We start from the raw sequence: 24,099 nt of genomic DNA on the forward strand, positions 1-24,099 counted from the left end.
CTCTTTAAATGTCCAAAAAATCTTTAAAAAATCCACGTTTATTGTCCTCTTTGAATGGTCCAAAAAATCTTAAAAAAATCCACATTTATTGTCCTCTTTGAATGGTCCAAAAATCTTTAAAAAATCCACGTTTATTGTCCTCTTTGAATGGTCCAAAAATCTTTAAAAAATCCACGTTTATTGTCCTCTTTGAATGGTCCAAAAAATCTTTAAAAATCCACGTTTATTGTCCTCTTTGAATGGTCCAAAAAATCTTTAAAAAATCCACGTTTATTGTCCTCTTTGAATGGTAAAAAAAATCTTTAAAAAATCCACGTTTATTGTCCTCTTTGAATGGTCCAAAAAATCTTTGAAAAATCCACGTTTATTGTCCTCTTTGAATGGTCCAAAAAATCTTTAAAAAATCCACGTTTATTGTCCTCTTTGAATGGTCCAAAAAATCTTTAAAAAATCCACGTTTATTGTCCTCTTTGAATGGTCCAAAAAATCTTTGAAAAATCCACGTTTATTGTCCTCTTTGAATGGTCCAAAAAATCTTTAAAAAATCCACGTTTATTGTCCTCTTTGAATGGTCCAAAAAATCTTTAAAAAATCCACGTTTATTGTCCTCTTTGAATGGTCCAAAAAATCTTTAAAAAATCCACGTTTATTGTCCTCTTTCAATCCTGGAAAAAATCTTTAAAAAATTGTCCTCTTTGAATGGTCCAAAAAATCTTTAAAAAATCCACGTTTATTGTCCTCTTTGAATGGTCCAAAAAATCTTTAAAAAATCCACGTTTATTGTCCTCTTTGAATGGTCCAAAAAATCTTTAAAAAATCCACGTTTATTGTCCTCTTTGAATGGTCCAAAAAATCTTTAAAAAATCCACGTTTATTGTCCTCTTTGAATGGTCCAAAAAATCTTTAAAAAATCCACGTTTATTGTCCTCTTTGAATGGTCCAAAAAATCTTTAAAAAATCCACGTTTATTGTCCTTTTTAAATGGTCCAAAAAATCTTTAAAAAATCCACGTTTTTTTTCCTCTTTGTATGGTCCAAAAAATCTTTAAAAAATCCACGTTTATTGTCCTCTTTGAATGGTCAAAAAAAATCTTTAAAAAATCCATGTTTATTGTCTTCTTTGTATGGCCCAAAAAATCTTTAAAAAATCCACGTTTATTGTCCTCTTTGAATGGTCCAAAAAATCTTTAAATAATCCACGTTTATTGTCTTCTTTAAATGGTCCAAAAAATCTTTAAATTATTCACGTTTATTGTCCTCTTTGAATGGTCCAAAAAATCTTTAAAAAATCCACGTTTTTGTCCTCTTTCAATCCTCGAAAAAATCTTTAAAAAATCCACGTTTATTGTCCTCTTTGAATGGTCCAAAAAATCTATAAAAAATCCACGTTTATTGTCCTCTTTAAATGGTCCAAAAAAATCTTTAAAAAATCCACGTTTATTGTCCTCTTTAAATGGTCCAAAAAATCTTTAAATTATTCACGTTTATTGTCCTCTTTGAATGGTCCAAAAAATCTTTAAAAAATCCACGTTTTTGTCCTCTTGAATGGTCCAAAAAATCTTTAAAAAATCCACGTTTATTGTCCTCTTGAATGGTCCAAAAAATCTTTAAAAAATCCACGTCTATTGTCCCCTTTGAATGGTCCAAAAAAATCTTTAAAAAATCCACGTTTATTGTCCTCTTTGAATGGTCCAAAAAATCTTTAAAAAATCCACGTTTATTGTCCTCTTTGAATGGTCCAAAAAATCTTTAAAAAATCCACGTTTATTGTCCTCTTTGAATGGTCCAAAAAATCTTTAAAAAATCCACGTTTATTGTCCTCTTTGAATGGTCCAAAAAATCTTTAAAAAATCCACGTTTATTGTCCTCTTTGAATGGTCTAAAAAATCTTTAAAAAATCCACGTTTATTGTCCTCTTTAAATGGTCCAAAAAATCTTTAAAAAATCCACGTTTATTGTCCTCTTTAAATGGTCCAAAAAATCTTTAAAAAATCCACGCTTATTGTCCTTTTTAAAAAATCCACGTTTATTGTCCTCTTTAAATGGTCCAAAAAATCTTTAAAAAATCCACGTTTATTGTCCTTTTTAAAAAATCCACGTTTATTGTCCTCTTTAAATGGTCCAAAAATCTTAAAAAAATCTACGTTTATTGTCCTCTTTAAATGGTCCAAAAAATCTTTAAAAAATCCACGTTTATTGTCCTCTTTAAATGGTCCAAAAAATCTTTAAAAAATCCACGTTTATTGTCCTGTTTGAATGGTCCAAAAAATCTTTAAAAAATCCACGTTTATTGTCCTGTTTGAAAGGTCCAAAAAATCTTTAAAAAATCCGCGTTTATTGTCCTCTTTAAATGGTCCAAAAAATCTTTAAAAAATCCACGTTTATTGTCCTTTTTAAAAAATCCACGTTTATTGTCCTGTTTGAATGGTCCAAAAAATCTTTAAAAAATCCACGTTTATTGTCCTTTTTAAATGGTCCAAAAAATCTTTAAAAAATCCACGTTTATTGTCCTCTTTAAATGGTCCAAAAAATCTTTAAAAAATCCACGTTTATTGTCCTTTTTAAAAAATCCACGTTTATTGTCCTCTTTAAATGGTCCAAAAAATCTTTAAAAAATCCACGTTTATTGTCCTCTTTAAATGGTCCAAAAAATCTTTAAAAAATCCACGTTTATTGTCCTCTTTAAATGGTCCAAAAAATCTTTAAAAAATTCACGTTTATTGTCCTCTTTAAATGGTCCAAAAAATCTTTAAAAAATCCACGTTTATTGTCCTCTTTAAATGGTCCAAAAAATCTTTAAAAAATCCACGTTTATTGTCCTCTTTAAATGGTCCAAAAAATCTTTAAAAAATCCACGTTTATTGTCCTTTTTAAAAAATCCACGTTTATTGTCCTCTTTAAATGGTCCAAAAAATCTTTAAAAAATCCACGTTTATTGTCCTCTTTGAATGGTCCAAAAAATCTTTAAAAAATTCACGTTTATTGTCCTTTTTAAAAAATCCACGTTTATTGTCCTCTTTAAATGGTCCAAAAATCTTTAAAAAATCCACGTTTATTGTCCTCTTTGAATGGTCCAAAAAATCTTTAAAAAATCCACGTTTATTGTCCTCTTTAAATGGTCCAAAAAATCTTTAAAAAATCCACGTTTATTGTCCTTTTTAAAAAATCCACGTTTATTGTCCTCTTTAAATGGTCCAAAAAATCTTTAAAAAATCCACGTTTATTGTCCTCTTTAAATGGTCCAAAAAATCTTTAAAAAATCCACGTTTATTGTCCTCTTTAAATGGTCCAAAAAATCTTTAAAAAATCCAAGTTTATTGTCCTTTTTAAAAAATCCACGTTTATTGTCCTCTTTAAATGGTCCAAAAAATCTTTAAAAAATCCACGTTTATTGTCCTCTTTAAATGGTCCAAAAAATCTTTAAAAAATCCACGTTTATTGTCCTCTTTAAATGGTCCAAAAAATCTTTAAAAAATCCACGTTTATTGTCCTCTTTAAATGGTCCAAAAAATCTTTAAAAAATCCACGTTTATTGTCCTTTTTAAAAAATCCACGTTTATTGTCCTCTTTAAATGGTCCAAAAAATCTTTAAAAAATCCACGTTTATTGTCCTCTTTAAATGGTCCAAAAAATCTTTAAAAAATCCACGTTTATTGTCCTCTTTGAATGGTCCAAAAAATCTTTAAAAAATCCACGTTTATTGTCCTCTTTAAATGGTCCAAAAAATCTTTAAAAAATCCACGTTTATTGTCCTCTTTGAATGGTCCAAAAAATCTTTAAAAAATCCACGTTTATTGTCCTCTTTAAATGGTCCAAAAAATCTTTAAAAAATCCACGTTTATTGTCCTGTTTGAATGGTCCAAAAAATCTTTAAAAAATCCACGTTTATTTAAGGTTACTGCCCTCTTTTATTGGTCATGAAAATCTTTAAAAAGGCAACGGTAATTGCCCCATTTGGTTGGCTCATCTTCTAGAATTTCTTTCAGGACAGTAAATAAATTTCAAACTCCACCTACCTTAATTTTCTGTTGATCTCTGTAATTAAAAACAAATTAGGAATAACTTTTAGTACGACCAACATCCCTCTTACAACCAACACCAGCAGGACATTTTCAAGCAATCATCATCACCATCAACACCGACACCATTTCCGTCCAGGGTGATGGGGTGATATAATTGCCAGTCTGCTAATGGTTTAGCCTGGAAAGTATTTAAAATATGTATGTATGTAGTAGTATATATGTATGTATGTAGTTTCTTGATTAGTAAAACAAAACGAAGCAATGTACTAAGGAGAACGAGAAACAATGACAAAAGAAAATAATTTATAAAATCAAGACCTAAATTCGACCACACCAAACAACACAAAACATTAAAAATAATTTTCCAACAACTAGAGGAGAAAAATAATGTCAATGTAAGCTTTTAATAATGCCACAGCACAGATGTTTTGCTGGCCCAAAATGCCAGTTCGCATTTCATTTTCTTATTTGGATTTTGATGACAACTGCAAAATCTGAACATTTCTTAAAAAATGTTACCCATTATAATACATTCATATAAATTCCATTCCAATGTGCAACAGCGACGAGGGGTGGTGGACGTCATTAGGCATTATTGTTGAACACCCTACACAATGCAGTGGTAGAACTAGAACAGTCTATGAATAAAAAAACTCAATACAAATTGGGTGGTATTTTAGTATGTATAGACTGAAAGGAGACACTTTCAACTATATACCTATCTAGGGGCTCTATCTCTTCTAACGTTGCACATCTGTTTCCTCCTGATTAGGATGGCTCTCGCGGTAACACCCGAGTAAGTACGAGAGCATGCAATTGTGTTGCTGTATTGGACGAATCTTTGTCTCCTCATGTAGGTGGTCCACTGAAGTTCTCCCGGCTAGGGACCTAAGGACCTTATTCCTACATCCCGTCTTGTCGTAGATGATTTTGGCATGCGCAGACGAATCTCGGGGTAGTTAGTGATCGGAATTCTCCTACCATCTACCATGACAATCAGCTCAGTATTTAACTCAGCAGTCCATGTGCTAAACAAAGTGGCCGTCGATTTAGTGGAGTATATTTGCATATCATTCGCGTTATAATAGTGGTAAGATCTGTCAGCCTTTTAAAAATTTCATTAGGGATGGTACTCGAGGCCAAGATCTTACAATCATTCGCATACGTTACGATCACAATGTCATCTGAAGGGCGTGGTATTCAGAAGTGGTAGTGGAAAAACAGTTCCCTACCTTGGGGAACTCCCTGTTTCACTCTATGGGCTTGAACTTCTTGTTCCTGAATTCCACGTATCCAACGATTCAAACTTGTCATCTAACAGAGTGAAGTGCTCGCCAGTATTCACGGCTTTTGATAAGTCGATCGCAACAACACTATCATATCGCACAGCTTGTTCCGGCTGAGTCCTCGACTAAAATGTACGGAAATGGCGTGCAGCGCTGTTGTTTTGTTGTGCTGCTTACCGAACCCAAAATAATTATGAGCAACTGGATTGCTATTTCTGACTCTGGGGAAGAGTAAAGCCTCAAAAGTCTTTGGTAAAGCAGGACAAAAGCGGAATCAGTCTGTACAACTCACAATTGGTGGCATCCTTGGCTGGTTTCAGTAGCGGGATCACCCTGCCCACTTTCCAGACTTCGGACACGATATGGGTGGCTAGGTTGAGGGCTTTGGTGAGATTCTCAACTCCCGATTCATTCAGCTGCTTCAGCATTACTATGGGGATTGCATCAGGGCCCAACGCTTTGGATGATTTAGTGTATCAGATGGCATTCGCAGTACCATTCATTGTAAATTGTGGTGTTTCCTCCTCGGCAGAAAGATATCTAATGCGACGTAGTACTCTTCTCTTCGCCCTGCCACTCTTCATATCAACGTGACTTCCCCGAGTTCGAGAGTGACTTAACCGATGAACACAATTCACTTATTCCGGTTACAATGTTGCAACTATTCCAATGATTTAACCACTTGTTCCGCTTATGATCACCCACCAACCTGTTGATTTCTAGTGTCAGTTCCCTGGGATCACTGGGATTGGCTCAAAGAACCTACCTCCTTACGCTCGTTCTCTAATTCCGTTGCTTCAGCTGGGAAATTTGGTATCACTTCGGCTAATTTCACCAGCAGGCTATAGTGAGCGACTGCAGCAATAATGATGCCTCGGAATATCCTGTCTTCTACCCGAAAATCGGCGGGACAGTAATAAGGAAATGGCCGACCCAAGAGAAACGATGACGCTAATTCTTGTAGGGGCGTCCTCATAGACGGTGCAAAACGTAGATCTAACAATCTGGCTATTGCCGAGGATATAACTCATGACCAGACGGTTATGGAGTAGCGTCGATAGAAATTTCCAAAGGATCTTCGAATAGACCCTAAACTGCATTAATTTTTTTTTAACTTCAGTGGGGATGTACCCTAAGCAGAAAACCGATATGGACCATTTTCGAACTTAAACAAAGCGTTAACGTGCATTTCAGCCACTGCACATGGTGCCAAAGGGGTTTTTACAGCTGTCGGGCTATTTTCTAGACTTGCCCTTAAAAACTTGTACCGTCGTAATTGGGGCAGCGTATAGAAGTTGTTACAACAAAATCAAAGGGATACAAGTCTTAAACTGCACTTTTCTGAAATTTTGAGTGGGTGGTACCCGAAGGCGTTGACCGATATATTCCATATTCGATCTTGATCGGTGTCTGGTAGAAATAGGTTTGTCCCTTCGACTGTTATCTTCCGCATAATTTTTGTGAATAATTTTGAGCTTTTGTGGGGGAGGTACCCGAGGAAGTTGACCGATATGGTCCATCTTCAAACTTAAACAAAATATTACGATTTCCAATATTTGGTTCGAATCGGTTGATCCGTTCGACAGTTATCGTGGAAACAAACACAAATGTATGGGGGTAGCAGTCAGGTGTGGAACTGCCGAGATAGAGTTGCTGAACGTATACATCCCGCCGAGAAATAGCTATATCTCAGATTACGTGCCTAAAATTAGCCGGCTTTTGGAAGGTCATAATCGTCTGGTCCTGGGGGACTTTAATGCGCATCATGAGAGGTGGCATTTGGCCCTTGGAAACGAGGCCCCTACCAGAATTAGAGGAGAGTGTCACAGCTCGCCAGACATAACCATCGTGTCACTTGGTCTGACAAATGACGTTACCTGGCAACCCGACATTTCCCTTGGATCAGACCATCTCCCCATAATTGTCTCCATTAGTAGACCACCCGATTTCATTACCTCTGAACGTAGCACATTCGTCAATCATAAGAAAGCTGATTGGTCGGGTTTCAGAGAGTTCACCAATCACCGCTTCAGAGAACTGTCCAATCCTTCTGATATTTGGGTAGCGGAAAGGACGTTCCGAGACATCATCACTGCTGCATCCGCTCGCCATATCCCTGATGGTCGAATACCCGAAGTAAGACCAAACTTCCCAGCAGAGGCGACGGGATTAGCAAATGAGCGTGATGAGCTTCGCCGAACCAACACCAATGACCCCAGAGTCAGGGAGCACTGGAAGTTAACATGCTGGTCGGCGAGCATAAGCGGAACAAGTGGTTAAATCATCTGAAGAGTTGCAACATTGGAGCCGGTATAGGTGAATTGTGGGCAACGGTTAGGTCACTCTCGAATCCGGGAAGAAGGGAAGATAGGACTTCAGGCACGTTTAGCGACATTACGTTGACTGACACGAAGAAGTGCGCAAGTTATTTCAATCGACAGTTTGTCGAGCACCCCGAGAGTTACAGGGCGAAGAGAAGAGTATTACGTCGCATAAGATCTCTTCCAGCCGAGGAGGAACCGCCACAGTTTACAAAGGATGATGTTGACAATGCCATCAGGAACGCTAAATCATCAAAAGCTTTGGGCCCTGATGGAATCTCCATGGTAATGCTGAAGCAGCTGGGTGAGCCGGGAGTGGAGTATCTCACTAAAGTTCTCAACTTGTCGCTATCCACCCTCATTGTTCCCGAAGTCTGGAAAATGGGCAGGGTGGTCCCACTACGGAAGCCTGGCAAGGATGCCAGCAAAAATGAATCGTACAGGCCGATTTCGCTTTTGTGGCCCGTAGCAAAGACCCTTGAGAAATAGCTATCAAGTTGCCGATCATCAGCATGGATTCCGTAAGCAGCACAGCACGACAACTGCGCTGCACGCCATTACCACACATATTTGTCAAGGACTCAACCAGGAGCGGGCGTGCGAAAGAACAGTGATGGTGGCGCTTGACTTATCAAAAGCCTTTGATACAGTCAGGCACTCCACGCTGTTTGAGGACATTGAGCAAACAACCCTCCGGCCAAGCTTGAAACGTTGGATAGTCAATTATATGTGTGGACGCCAGTCGTACGTGGAATTCAGGAACAAGAAGTCCAAACCCCGTAGAGTGAAACAGGGAGTTCCCCAAGGTGGGGTGATATCTCCGGAACTGTTTAACCTCTACATCTCCTGTATTCCACCCCCTCCAGACGGCATTGAGATCGTGACGTATGCGGATGATTGCACGATCCTGGCGTCGGGTACCTATCCTGATGACATCTGTGAGAGACTGAACAACTATTTAACCGATCTTACCACATTTTCCCATTCGACGAATATGCAGATTTCCGCCACAAAATCAACAGCCACTCTGTTCACCACATGGACAGCGCAGTTCGGAAGAGAATTGAATGTCGTGGTCGACGGTAGCAGAATTCCGACCACAAACTGCACCAAAATTTAAGGGGTCACATGCGACACGACTTTCACGTCGTGCGCACACGCCACTGCTATCTGCGACAAACTGAAAAGTGGGAACAAGGTCCTCAAGTCCCTAGCCGGCAGCACTTGGGGTGCAGATAAAGAAACCTTGTTGACCACATAAAATGCGATAGGTCGGTCTGTGGTAAGCTATGCGGCGGCAGTTTGGTCTCCGAGATGATACGAATTGGAAAAAGATTCAAACTTGCCAGAATGCCGCCCTAAGAACAGCAACAGGGTTCAGTGGACCATCTACATGAGGAGGCAAAGATTCTTCCAGTAAAGCAACACAATGAGATTCTTTCGTTGCAGTACCTGCTTGGATGTTACCGTGTGAGCCATCCCAATCACCATCTTGTCACCATCGATATTCACCGTCAACGCAGATTGGTCCGTAGATCTTTCGAAGAAATTTTCTCTCAAACACACCAAGCACTGCGATGTCTGCTTGCGCAAGTACCCAGGCTTCGGAGCCATACATCAGCACGGGTAGTATCAGTGTTTTGTAGAGCGTTATTTTTGTTTGACGAGTTGTGGCTATGTTTTTAAACTGCTTACTTAAACCAAAGTAGCATCTGTTGGCCAATACAATTCTTCTTTTTATTTCACAACTGATGTCGTTTGTTGTGTTTACGGAGGTGCCGAGGTAGACAAAGTCTTGTACTACCTCAATATTATAGGAACCAACTTCCACAGTCGGTCCGAGCTCAATGGGCGCATTGCGCGTCGACACCATCAACTTGGTCTTCTCACCGTTTACCGCCAGACCCACTTTAGCAGATTCTCCTTCGACCTTCATAAAGGTATCGGTTACTTCTTTTACTTTTATAAGCAAGTAACATGTGACTATTGGTGTAGATTGTGCCACTTCTTTTGACGTTTGCCTCTCGAATAACCTTTTCCAGCAGGATGTTGAAGAGATCACACGAGAGGCTGTCTCCTTGCCTGAAACCTCTTTTGGTACAAAATTCTTAGGAGAGGTTCTTTCCTATTTTAACTGAGGATCTCGTGTCAGTTAAAGTCATTTTACAAAGCCGAATGAGCTTTGCGGGGATACCAAATTCAGACATGGCATGGAATACCTTTGAACGTAATGGGCTGTCGAAGGCTGCTCTATAATCGGCAAAGAGGTGGTAGGTGTCGATCTGCATCTCTTGGGTCTTCTCCAGGATTTGCCGCAGGGTAAATATCTGGTCAATGGTGGACTTGCCAGGTCTAAAGCCGCATTGGTATGGCCCAATTATCTCGTTGAATATAGGCTTTAATCGTTCGCACAATATCCCTGACATGATTTTGTAGGCAATCGGGAGTAGACTTATGCCCCTATAGTTAGAGCATACAGTCTTATCTCCTTTCTTATGGACGGGGCACAGGATACTCAGGTTCCAATCGTCGGGTACGCGTTCTTCCTCAGCGTATCGCCTCCGGTTTTAAACAGCTCGGCTGGTAGGCCATCAGCTCCTGTTGCCTTATTATTCTTCAGCCAGTTTATTGCTGTCTTTACCTCATCTTGGCGGGTGGTATACATTCAATACCATCTTCTTGGATTGGATCTGTGGTATCTTCGTCGACTTCGCTACTATTGGATACCAACAGTTTGGAAAAATGCTCTTTCCATATCCTTAGCACACTATCTGTATCAGTTACCAAATTACCTTGCTGGTCTCCACAGGAGGATGCGCCTGTACCAAAGCCATCAGTTTGATGCTTGACTCTTTGGTAGAATTTTCGGACTTCATTCTGGCTCCTGTACATCTCGATTTTTTCACACTCCCGCTTTTCCATCTCTCTCTTTTTCCTGCGGAAAAGACGTTTCTCCTCTCTCCTTTTCTCAATGAATCTCTCTCGTGCGCTACGCGTTCCTACGGATTGTAAAGTAGCCCTATATGCCGCATTTTTCTCTTCGGTGGCAGCACGACACTCCTGATCATACCATGGATTCCTTGGTGGAGGTCTCTGGTATACAAGTATGGATTTTGCGGCTGTTTGCATGGAGTGGGCAATATTTTGCCATTGCGCTGATATGTTATCGGGATAAGGAGTGCTTTGATTAAGCAATTGGGCTAGTTGAGTGGAATATGCTGTGGCTATCTGTTGTGATTGTAGCTTACCAATGTCCAACTTTCGTGTTGTGTCTGATCGTACTTTGTTTGCTACGTTTAAGCGGGTGCGTACCTTTGCTGCAACAACGTAATAGTCCGAGTCTATGTTTGCACCTCGGAACGATCGTACATCCAACACGCTTAATGCATGTCTTCCATCTATCAGAACGTGATCAATGATATTCTCCTTTCCAATTTTGGCATTAAAATCGCCTAGTATAATTTTAATGGGCATGGGCAGGGCAAATGTCATAAGCTTCATCTAAGCGCTCGTAAAATATATCTTTGGTCTGTTCGTCCTTGTCTTCAGTGGGAGCATGAGCGCAAATAAAGCTGATGTTGAAGAATTTAGCTTTTATTCGAATTGCAGCAAGTCTTTCATTCACTGGGGTGAAGCTGGAGACCAGATGTTTTAACCTCCGACCAACTACAAATCCGCAACCAAAGTAATGCTTTACGTCATGGCAGCTATAATACAGTGCGTCACCTTTAGGTGTTGTTGCGACGCCTTTCCCAATCCATCGTATTTCCTGTATGGCAGTAATATCGGTCTTGTACTTTTCAAGTACGTCTGCCAATGCGAAGACTGCACCTTCTCTATAAAGAGTGCGAACATTCCAGGTGCAGACTGGCAGATCATGGTCCTTAAAACGTTTGCGGGGTTCGTCAAATTTAGAGGGGTTTGTTTTTCTTTTCTTTCGTTTTTTCATTGTAGGCTGTTTTTTCTAGGGGAGGGTTACTAACCCGACGCCCAAACCCAAGTTTTGAACGTTCTTATGAGTGAACGCGCGGCACATGTTAGCTCACTACCTTCGACGGGTGTTAAAGGCAGTTCCCCAGGTCAGTGTCCACTTGAGATGAAAGAGCGACCAAGATAAATCCTGGGCTTTGCCATGTTAAAACCGGTCAGGACCGTTCCTTGGTATCTTCCATCCCCTACGTCACCCCACTTGTCTGGGATCGTTTGTAGTTAAGACGGTACAATTTTTTTCGGTAGCAAATCCATACTTCCAGAAAAATTGGCCCAAAAACTACCCCTATAGACGTCAGAAGTATTTGGTATTTCTTTACTTTTGAAAATGGTAAAACCGGCAAAAGTAGTAAACTGCTCCTATATGAATTGTATGGTGCCTGAAGTAAAGGAACGCTTTTCGAGTAAAAAGTGGTAAAACTTGAAGATTCTTGCACTAAAGGAACAGAGCTATTGTGTTTGCTTCTTTTCTTTAGGTCCCAGGCTAAGTGTATATCTCTGTTTGCACAACTGACTGATACTTTCTTAGTTGTTATTGTTTATATAGTATCGTTGAGTATGGCTCCATATAATACTTCCCACAATGGGTACTATACTCGTGTGGTATCAGAAAAAAAAAATAAAAAAACGACCTAACCACAGCCATCGTGGGCACAAAGCCCAACAATAACTGTAACACTATGGCGAACTTTCACGAAAAGTGTCCTTGTAATTTTTTTGAAGTATCAACGACGACGAACAATAACGACACACGGCCAACAATCACAGCAACAAAATGAAAACAAAAACTATAAATAATGGCCATAAGGTTCCAACAGCAACAACAATACCATCAACAACATCAGAATATAACAGTAGTCATTCATATTTTGTATACATTTGCCCACATTTGCCTAGAGAGGATAACGGCGACAGAGTGAGTGAGTGAGTGAGAGTGTGTGTGCTTATGTCAATGTGAGTTCATCTCTGAGTGTGTTTCTGTGAGTAAATATTTGTTCTCTTCTATCACTCTGCTGTTACCTACGCTATTTGTTATTGTTTCTCTTGACAATTTGGCTTCTATCCAAACATAGAAGAAGAAGAAACAAAAAATCAATGAATGAATGAACAGACGGACGGACGGACGGGCAAATGAAAGAAGAAGAGCAAAAATGAATAATAAGAAAAGAAAATAAAAACAACCATTACAAGAGGAAATTTCAAGTTTAACACAACGAAGTTTCAAGTGTGGCTGGAAAACAAATTAGCCAAAAAAAAAAAAACTTAAATTATTTTTAAATTATTTTTTCTCATCAATGTTTAGGAACGACAAGTGAAAAAAATTTAAAAAATATTTACAAAAATGTAACGAAATCAATTGCAAAATTATTTTAAGTAACTGAATTTTTTGAAAAGGCTTTAAGTATTGCAACAAAAGAAATATTGTTTTGGTGTTGATCTTAAGAAATATCTGTGACTGTGATTGCTAAGCAAAACAAAAAAAATAAAAAATAAAATAAATAAAATAAATAAAATAATAAATTAAAATAAATAAACGTATCTACTAACCACAATAAAACAAGCTTTCAAAGTTATGCTGAGTTAGAGAAACGAACTGAGTGTGATAACAAGAATTTTACCTAAGAAGAAAAGAAGATAACGAAAATTCCTAGTGCAATTAAATTGAGTGCAATTTTTTAAAGAAAACAAGTTTTGAAAACCTAATCTCTATCCCTTTAACAAACAAACAAAAATCAATGTTCAACATTATAAAGCCAATAGCCAACACTACTTATATAAGCAGCATACCCAAGGAGAAGTACAAACAACAACAACAACAAACCGACTGGAGTTCCGGCAACCAATGCTATTGAAATTTGGAATTAGAATTGGAACTGCAACAAATACGCACAACAAAGCCAAGCCACCCAGCAGCAAGTAGGCCAGTGGTTTGAAAAGTTGCCACAGTCATGATACGACGTGCCTCTGGCAATGGTAGTTTACCGAAATCATCCTCATCCTCCTCACATGGTGTCGCCAAGGAAGATTCTTCGGTGGTGGTGGTGTTAGCAGAAGATGGCCATGAACAACGGCGTAATAAAGCCCATTGCAACAACATAGACACTGTTGTTGTTATTGCTGCTGCTGGCGACAATGATACTAGTTTTGAAATCGATGAACCCGAAGATGAAGAAGTTGACCAAGACATTGAAGCAGAAAAACAGCAACATCGCCACAATGGCCATCCCATGAACAACATAGATGTCAGCAGCGATAGTGACTTGGACGTAGCCAGCGACAATGATGATGAGGATGGTGATTTATCCAGTGACAATAAAAGTCTTAGTACACCAACAAATGAGGCCCGTCCCTCAAAATATATTTTGGGGCGTCGGATTTCCGGCAATGCTGTGAGGAAAAAACCCTGCCATCATCAGCACACCACCACAGCCTATATAGAAAATGAAATTAAATCCCCGGTTAGCTATCCTCAGGCAGTGGTTATTGCCTTGCCTGCAGATAGGGCAGGTACTTCAACAACATTTAGTGCCTGTATACACGGCAGTGGCAAGGAGGACAATGACGACGACGATGATGATGATGTTGTTGCTGCTGCCCTTAATGAAGAGGTAGAGGGTTCCAATGAAGATCTAACCGACAACTCTTGCGATGATTCCTATACTTTTTCTTCCACACCCACCACAGCTGATGTGGCCGATGTATCAGCAGCGGCGGCCGCAGCTGCCTTACAACGTTACAGCCAGACCAGTGGTAGCAGGGGTAGTAATTCAAGTTCCCCCAGGGTCCCTCAACAACAACAACAACAACCGCAAATTCACACACCACACATACCAAATAGTGGTGCTGGCGGCCCAAATAACTTAGGTCACATAACCAGCCACATTGATGACAATATCTCAGGTTCTTTGGCCACAACAACTACAGAAATTGATCTAGACAATACCAACAATTCACCTGCCTCACACCTTGCCCGGACATCCCAACGTTATGTGGGACATCGTTCATCAATTGCCACAGCATCAGCAGCACCACCACCCCCGCCCATTGCACCCACCCATCGGCGTGTTAATTCAACGGTTCTAAGTGTACCCACAATGCTTTTAACCCATCCCAGTGCTGCCCTGCAGGACAACATTACAATTAAGGGTTCAACATCGTTGGATTTACCCACCTCAGTGGGTGGTATTGGGGTGACGGGTCGCCGCCATCATCAACGTTCCCTATCGGCCGCCTCACATCGTTCGGTAATCTCACAACATTCAGTGCATACAGCTAACACCACGCTATCCATAACGGAGCCAAAAAGTCGTATTTGGAGTTCATTAACTTGGATATGTCTACGATTTCAGGTGAATAGAAAAAAAAAGAAAAGCTATAAGAAAAATATTAAATGGAATATGAATTTTAGAATTTGAATTTTAGAATTTTAAAATTGTATTTTTAAGGGTTTTGAAAAATGACTTTTACAAAATCAAAGCTAATCAAAAATTGTTCTAAATAATGGATGTTTGTCCTAAAACTCTGTTTTAAAACATTTTCCTGGAAAGCTGGACCGAGCAGTCGGGAAATGTTGTTAGTTTTATACAAATTGACTGATCACAAGTTCAATGTTTTGCTTCACAGGTCATTAAGCTTAAAATCTTATTTAAGCTTTAAACAATGACCAATAATGTTATTTTATTTCGTCAAAAATCCATTCAATAGTGCAACTGGAAATAATTAAAAAAGTCTAAAAGTCATTTGCTTCCTTTGAAACGACGGGTCGTATAAGTGATGTAAACCTCTTTAAAATTCATAAGTATACGCTTCATGGTCCTTTAACGTTTCCCATTTACAGTGGATCCATCTAAAGTTGTTCACCTAAAGACATTTATTTAATTGTCTTATATCTACTTACTTACTTAGCTAGCCCATTACAGAACATTTGTTCTATAGGCCGAACTAAGAAAAGATCTCTAATTCTCTCTATTTGTTGCTTCGCACTCTGGAATACCGCGCCTTTTCATCTCATCATCTACTTGTTTTCGCCACCTATTCCTTAGCCTGCCAATTCTGCGTGCACCGCCAAGCGGTCCCTATTTATACGCCTTTTTAGCGGGTTCATCATCGCTCATTCTTTTGATATGGCCTAGCCAACGCAATCGCTGCATCTCGATACGTTTAACAATATTGATGTCGTTGTATAGCAGATACAGCTCGTGGTTCATGCGACGTCGATATTCACCGTCAACGCAGATTGGTCCGTAGATCTTTCGAAGAATTTTTCTCTCAAATACACCAGCACGGGTAGTATCAGTGTTTTGTAGAGCGTTATTTTTGTTTGACGAGATGTGGCTTTGTTTTTAAACTGCTTACTTAAACCAAAGTAGCATCTGTTGGCCAATACAATTCTTCTTTTTATTTCACAACTGATGTCGTTTGTTGTGTTTACGGAGGTGCCGAGGTAGATAAAGTCTTTTATTACCTCAATATTATAGGAACCAACTTCCACAGTCGGTCCGAGCTCAATGGACGCATTGCACGTCGACACCATCAACTTGGTCTTCCCGCCGTTTACCGCCAGACCCACTTTAGCAAGTTCTCCTTCGACCTTCATCATAAAGGTATCGGTTATTTCTTTTACTGATCGTCTCATGATGTCTATATCATCAGCATAAGCAAGTAAAATGTTGCTATTGGTGTAGATTGTGCCACTTCTTTTGACGTTTGCCTCTCGTATAACCTTTTCTAGCAGAATGTTGAAAAGATCACACGAAAGACTGTCTCCTTGCCTGAAACCCCTTTTGGTACAAAACCCTTCGGAGAGGTTCTTTCCTATTTTAACTGAAGATCTTGTGTCAGTTAGAGTCATTTTACAAAGCCGATTGAGCTTTGCGGGGATACCAAATTCAGACATGGCTTGAAAAACCTTTGAACGCAGCGGGCTGTCGAAGGCTGCTTTATAATCGGCAAAAAGGTGGTAGGAGTCGATCTGCATCTCTTGGGTCTTCTCCAGGATTTGCCGCAGGGTAAATATCTGGTCAATGGTGGACTTGCCAGGTCTAAAGCCGCAATGGTATGGTCCAATTATCTCGTTGACTATAGGCTTTAGTCGTTCGCATATCCCTGACACGATCTTGTAGGCAATAGGGAGTAGACTTATGCCCCTATAGTTAGAGCATACAGTCTTATCTCCCTTCTTGTGGACGGGGCACAGGATACTCAGGTTCCAATGGTCGGGTACTCGTTCTTCCTGTCAGATGGTGCTAACTAGCTGATGAATACACCTTATCAGCGTGTCGCCTCCGGTTTTGAACAGCTCGGCTGGTAAGCCATCGGCTCCTGCTGCCTTATTATTCTTCAGCCGATTTATTTACCTCATCTTGGCTGGGCGGTATACATTCAATACCATCTTCTGGGATTGGAACTTTGGTATCTGCGTCGTCTTCGCTGCTATTGGATACCAACAGTTTTGAAAAATGTTATTTCCATATCCTGAGTACACTATATGTATCAGTTACCAAATTACCTTGCTGGTCTCTACAGGAGGATGTGCCTGTACCAAAGCCATCAGTTTGATGCTTGACTCTTTGGTAGAATTTTCGGACTTCATTCTGGCTCCTGTACATCTGACTTATATCTCCGACACAAAAGTCCATTTAGTCGACAATTTAAAAACACGAAATAAGAAAATAATCAACCCCGTTTACATTGTTAAAAAAATTAAATTAGCTCAAGTACTAAGAATTTTAGCACCAAGCGAAAGTCGTACATTAATTATAAGGACAAAGTATTTGTTAATATCATTAATCCTAGTACATTTTTTAATTTTTATTAAATCCTACGATCGATTTAGCGTAACATCAGTACTTCATTACAATCAATAGGGTCAATTCTGGAAACTTAAATCAGATTTAATGGGGCAGAAGCGTAAACATTATTTTTATGAAACCAAATGACAAAATAATTAACTAAACTTTACAAAAACAATTTTTTCGTTTTAGCACATATTGAAAATTAAAACTACAACACTATCCAATGCTTTGATGTGTGCATTATACGACGGATGTGTGTTAAAAAAAAAATATTTAAAATAATTTGAAAATTAAAAGAACAATATTTTCTTGTGGATAGTTCGATACGCAAATTTCAAAATGAGTTTATGTTTAGTGTCCCGACTCTCTACTCGATTGAAAAAAAAAATATTTGAAAGCTTGTTTTTCCAATGTAAAGTCAAGTTTATACCCCATAAATAAATTTTCACTTGGTGATAAAAAGTGCTTAAAAAAGCTATACATAAATGTTATCCAAAAGCATTGTTAGGATATTAGGGTGGGGCGATTTGAACACCACGACGGGCGCCTGGATTTTCTGATTATTGGGATTGTACTGAGCAAAAAAGTCCACTACACCTTTTTCAGATGTAATTCGAATTATTTTAATTGTAATTCGAGAATTCCATTTGTAATTCGAATTATTCCATTTGTAATTCGAAATATTCCATTTGTAATTCGTATTATTCCATTTGTAATTCGAATTATTCCATTTGTAATTCGAATGATTTGCTTTGTAATTTCAAATAAAATAATCCGAATTTCAAATGGAATAATTCGAATTACAAATGGAATGATTCGAATTTCAAATGAAATAATTAGAATTACAAATGGAATAATTCGAATTACAAATGGAATAATTCGAATTACAAATGAAATGTTACGAATTACAACTAAAATGTTTCGAATTACATCTGGAAAAAGGTGTAGACCATATATCTACGGTGAAAATCGAGCCCCCGGATTTTGACTTGAAGTTTCTTTTCAAGGTTTTTTGGATATTTTGGCACGATGTAACAGCCAAACCACTGAGATTTTCGATCCAACACAAAGACAAAAATTGTAGCCAAGACAATAATTAAGAACTCTCTAGTACATCGCAAAAGCATTGGAACGCTCCTTCAGGCAGTTATGGCTCCGAGAAAGTGCACATTTTTCGGAAAATATTGATAAATTACACTGTGCTACAAAATTTGACTCAAAGTCAGTGGGTGCAAATTTCTTTTTGTAGATGAAAGCCCTTGGTGAGTGTACTAAGAACGCAAAAGGAAATTTTCAGGATAGGTCAAGTTTCTGAGATATGGTTTGACCAAAATATCCTTGAAAAAAAATTTCAAGTCAAAATCCGGGGGCTCGATTTTCACCGTATACATATGGTCTAGTGGACTTTTTTGCTCAGTACAATCCCAAGAATCAGAAACTTCAGGCGCCCACTATCACTTTTTTCCTTCCATACAAATCGCCCCGGCCTATGGGATATCCAAACAATACCAACGAAGGCATAAAATTTATTAGAAGAGTGTAATTCTATAGATGCGGATCCAGACCTCATATAGCGAAAAAGCTCCACATATCGCTTCTTGCCTACCACACGAATAATAAAACATAACGCATCAGTGTATCAGTGACACTCACTGGGGCTTATTTTTCAGATATGAATCTTTGTTTTATGTTTTTTTTTTTTTTTTTTTTGAAGTCATTGCGAATCGAACTATTCGATTTAACTGTTTTATGGAGTTGTTACTACCTGGCGAATGACGTACTGGTCAATGTAAGCATAATATTTGCGGTCACTGCTATTTATTAAGGAACGTTCCTGACCGGTTTTAACATGGCAAAGCCCAGGATTTATCTTGGTCCCCCTTTCATCTCAAGTGGACACCTGGGGAACTGCATTTAACACCTGTTAAGGGTAGTGAGCTAACATGTGCCGCGTTTTCACCCATAAGAACCCTTCCCTAGAAAAAACAGCCTGCTATGAAAAAACTAAAGAAAAGAAAAACGAACCCCTTTAAAGTTGACGAACCCCGCAAACGTTTTAAGGACCATGATCTGCGAATCTGCACCTGGAATGTTCGCATTCTTTATAGAGAAGGTGCAGTCTTCGCATTGGCAGACGTACTTGAAAAGTACAAGGCCGATATTACTGCCATACAGGAAATACGATGGATAGGGAAAGGCGTCACAACAACACCTAAAGGTGACGCACTGTATTATAGCTGCCATGACGTAAAGCATGAGTTTGGTTGCGGATTTGTAGTTAGTCGGAGACTAAAACATCTGTTATCCAGCTTCACCCCAGTGAATGAAAGATTTGCTGCAATTCTATAATAAAATAAAAGCTAAATTCTTCAACGTCATCTTTATTTGCGCTCATGCTCCCACTGAAGAAAAGGACGAGCAGACCAAAGATATATTTTACGAGCGCTTAGAAGAAACATATGACCGCTGCCCTGCCCATGACATTAAAATTATTCTAGGCGATTTTAATGCCAAAATTGGAAAGGAGAATATCTTTGGACCAACAGTCGGGAATTTCAGTCTCCACAGTGAAACATCTGACAATGGTATGAGGCTGAGAGACTTTGCAGCAGCAAAAAACATGGTAGTTAGCAGTACCATATTTAATCATCTTGATATTCATAAGAGCACCTGGCTGTTTCCAGATCAAAGAACAAATAATCAAATTGATCATGTTGTGATAGATGGAAGACACTCATCGAGCGTGTTGGATGTAGGATCGTTCCGAGGTGCAAACATTAATTCGGACCACTACCTTGTTGCAGCAAAGGTGCGTACCTGTCTAAACGTTGCAAATAAAGTACGAACAGATACAACACGAAAGTTAGACATCGGTAAGCTGCAAACACAACAGATAGCCACAGGATATTCCACTCAACTAGCCCAATTGCTTAATGAGAGCACTCCTTGTCCCGATAACATAACAACACAATGGCAAAATATTGCCCACTCCATGCAAACAGCCGCAAAATCCATACTTGGATACCAGAGACCTACACAAAGGAATTCATGGTATGATCAGGAGTGTCGTGCTGCTTCCGAAGAGAAAAATGCGGCATATAGAGCTACTTTGCAATCAGTAGCAACGCGTAGCGCGCGAGAGAGATATCGGGAGAAAAGAAGAGAAGAGAAACGTCTTTTCCGCAAGAAAAAGAGAGACATGGAAAAGCGGGAGTGTGAAAAAATCGAGATGTACAGGAGCCAGAATGAAGTCCGAAAATTCTACCAAAGAGTAAAACATCAAACAGATGGCTTTGGTACAGGCACATCCCCCTGTAGCTACCAGCAAGGTAATCTGGTAACAGATACAGATAGCGTGCTCAGGATATGGAAGGAACATTTCTCCAATCTGCTGGTATCCAATAGTAGCGAAGACGATGATACCACAGATCCAATCCCAGAAGATGGTATAGAATGTATACCGCCCGGCCGAGATGAGGTAAAAACAGCAATCAACCGGCTGAAGAATAATAAAGCAGCAGGAACCGATGGCTTACCAGCCGAGCTGTTTAAAACCGGAGGCGACACGCTGATAAGGTGTGTGCATCAGCTAGTTAGCACCATCTGGCAGAAGAACGCGTACCCGACGGTTGAACCCTGAACATCCTGTGTCCCGTCCACAAGAAAGGAGATAAGACTGTATGATCCAACTATAGGGGCATAAGTCTTCTCCCTATTGCCTACAAGATAGTGTCAGGGATATTGTGCGGACGACTAAAGCCAATGGTCAACGATATTATTGGACCATACCAATGTGGCTTTAGACCTGGCAATTCCACCATTGACCAGATATTTACCCTGCGGCAAATCCTGGAGAAGACCCAAGAGATGCAGATCGACACATATCGCTTTTTTGTCGATTATAAAGCAGCCTTCGACAGTCCGCTTCGTTCAAAGGTATTCCATGCAATGTCTGAATTTGGTATCCCCGCAAAGCTCATCCGGCTTTGTAAGATGACTTTAACTGATGCTATATTCTCAGTTAAAATTGCAAAGAACCTCTCCGAACAGTTCAGTACCAAGAGAGGTTTCAGACACGGAGACAGCCTTTCGTGTGACCTATTCAACATTTTGCTGGAAGAGGTAATACGAGGTGCAAATGTCAAAAGAAATGGCACAATTTACACCAATAGCCACATGTTACTTGCTTATGCTGATGACATAGACATCATGGGACGATCAGTAAAAGAAGTAACCGATACCTTTATAAATGGTCGAAGGAGAATCTGCTAAAGTGGGTCTGGCTGTAAACGGCGAGAAGACCAAGCTGATGGTGTCGACGCGCAATGCGTCCATTGAGATCGGATCAACTGTTGAAATTGGTTCCTATAATTTTGAGGTAGTAAAAGACTTCGTATACCTCGGCACCGCCGTAAACACAACAAACGACATCAGTTGTGAAATAAAAATAAGAATTGTATTGGCCAACAGATGCTACTATGGCTTAAGTAAGCACTTTAAAAACAAAGCCACAACTCGTCAAACAAAAATAACGCTTTACAAAACACTGATACTACCCGTGCTGATGTATGGTTCCGAAGCCTGGGTACTTGCTCAAGCAGATAAGGCAGTGCTTGGCGTGTTTGGGAGAAAAATTCTTCGAAAGATCTACGCCGTCGCATGAACCGCGAGCTGTATCTGCTATACAACGACATCAATACAGTTAAACGTATCGAGATGAAGCGATTGCGTTGGCTAGGCCATATCATAAGAATGAGCGATGATGAACCCGCTAAAAAGGTGTATAAATTCGAGCCACATGGGAATTGGCAGGCCAAAGAATAGATGGCGCAAACAAGTGGATGAAGAGATGTCAAGGCGCGGTATTCCAAAAAGCGAAGCACGAAACAGAGAGAATTGGATATCTTTTCTTAGCTCGCTCTATGGAACAAATGTTCTGTTATGGGCCAGCTAAGTAAGTAAGTATTTCTAGGCCAAATCGGACATATATAGCGCGTTTCGTACATTAAATACCTAAAATCGGACAAGAATATATACGGGAGCTATATCCAAATTTGAACCAATTTCTATACAATTTGGCAACACTTATTTCTAGACTAAATACCGTCGCACATTCCAAATGTCATTGAAATCGGGCATATATAGCGTGTTTCGTGCACCAAACGCCTTAAATCGGGCGAAAATATAATCCAAATCCGAAACGATTTCTATATAATTTGGCACACTTACTTCTAGACTAAATTCCGTCGCACATTCCAAATTTTATTGAAATCGGACATATATAGCGTGTTTCGTGCACCAAATGCCTTAAATCGGGCGAAGATATATATGGGGGCTATATCCAAAACTGAACCGATTTTTACCAAAATAAATAGCGTTCGTCCTTTGACAAAAAAAAAACTTGTACTTTCTTTACAAAATTACATGGACAGACGGACAGACAGACGGACATGCGTAAATCGACTCAGAAAGGGATTCTATGTATATCCCTAAAAGGAACTGTGGGTCCATCTCGTTTCCTTTTGCATGTTATAAACTTATGCACAAGGGCATAATACACCTCACCACAAGGTGGTGTAGGGTATAAAAAGTAGAAAAGCCATTTGCTTCCTTTGAAACTTCGGGACGTATAAGTGATGTAAACCACTTTTAAATTCATAAGTATACGCTCCACGGTCTTTTAACGTTTGCCATATACATACGTATTTCTGATCGGGGAATCAGAAAGCCAGGGATAGGTAATGGAAAGCAATAATCGACTTTTCAACTTTTCGATTTTGGTCTTAAAATAAAAATTGGATTTTTCGATCTGGCAATTATTTCAGTTGTCTTAAAACTCGACTTTCGACTTTTTCATAACCGCAGAAAATCGATTATAATGGACTATTCGTCGATTTACGAATTTCTTTTTGAACTGTAAAACCGCTAAGTAAACAAATTCGAAATCAATCACAAGATAATCGATTATGCGATTTTCCTTCCCTCCAGACAAAATTCGACTGCGATTTTTCGACTTTTGACTGCAAAAGTTGATTAATCGGTTAATTGAAAGTCGACTTACCTATCCCTACAGAAATCATGTTAAATGTAAGTATCACCTGATATCACGAACTCCCTGGACAAATATTTATTTACAATTTACACCCTCTTTAGGCCCAAAAACTTTTCCTTTGTCCTGAAAGCCGAGGGCAAAGAAAGATGTTTTATTTAAATATTTATTATTTATTGACGTCAAGGGCTTAGAAAAAATACATACCAGCTAAAAAAATACCTCTAGGGATATTCTCGTTTTGATTTCATTAGATTATAAATATCACGTGCAACAACAACCTTCTCACCTTCGCAACACCACAACACACACACACACACAACGCATTAACGCACGCATTGTAATTGACAAACATCCAAATGGCTACACAAATATTTGCTTTACAATTCACTAACGCTTGACAATACATTTTTTTTGGTTGCTTGGTGGTTCGCAGGTTGGTGGGTAAACACTGGGTATTTTATTTTTGGGATTTGTTTTTGTTTACCCACGAATTTTTTTGACATTCTGTTGGCATGGCTTTCAATCGGAAGTTCTCAAAGACCAAAAGTCAATATCTAAATTTGTTTAAAAGAGTTGAAAGTTAATGGGTAGAAGTGTTTTTAAATATAATATTGAAAGGAATAGAAGCACCGTT

General features: G+C 39.1%; 1 protein-coding gene across 31 annotated transcripts in view; it reads left to right on the forward strand.

The window, feature by feature from the left end:
- The window catches only part of LOC141401184 (hippocampus abundant transcript 1 protein), an 83,779-nt gene that overhangs the window by 26,756 nt on the left and 32,924 nt on the right, over nucleotides 1-24,099 (forward strand). For 15 of the 31 annotated variants that reach the window (XM_073981131.1, XM_073981125.1, XM_073981134.1 and 12 more), the window contains one exon: nucleotides 12,922-14,968. The exons of 9 other annotated variants lie outside the window; for them this stretch is intronic. In XM_073981131.1, coding sequence (XP_073837232.1) covers nucleotides 13,568-14,968 — 1,401 coding nt within the window. In that variant the 5' untranslated portion in view covers nucleotides 12,922-13,567. Of the gene's footprint in view, nucleotides 1-12,698; nucleotides 14,969-24,099 lie in introns of those variants that run through there. 7 more of the 31 variants (XM_073981132.1, XM_073981148.1, XM_073981133.1 and 4 more) reach the window with 3 other exon arrangements.

Source organism: Musca autumnalis, unplaced genomic scaffold, assembly GCF_047663935.1.
Source record: "Musca autumnalis isolate F117 unplaced genomic scaffold, ASM4766393v1 scaffold_4, whole genome shotgun sequence".
Classification (NCBI taxonomy): domain Eukaryota; kingdom Metazoa; phylum Arthropoda; class Insecta; order Diptera; family Muscidae; genus Musca; species Musca autumnalis.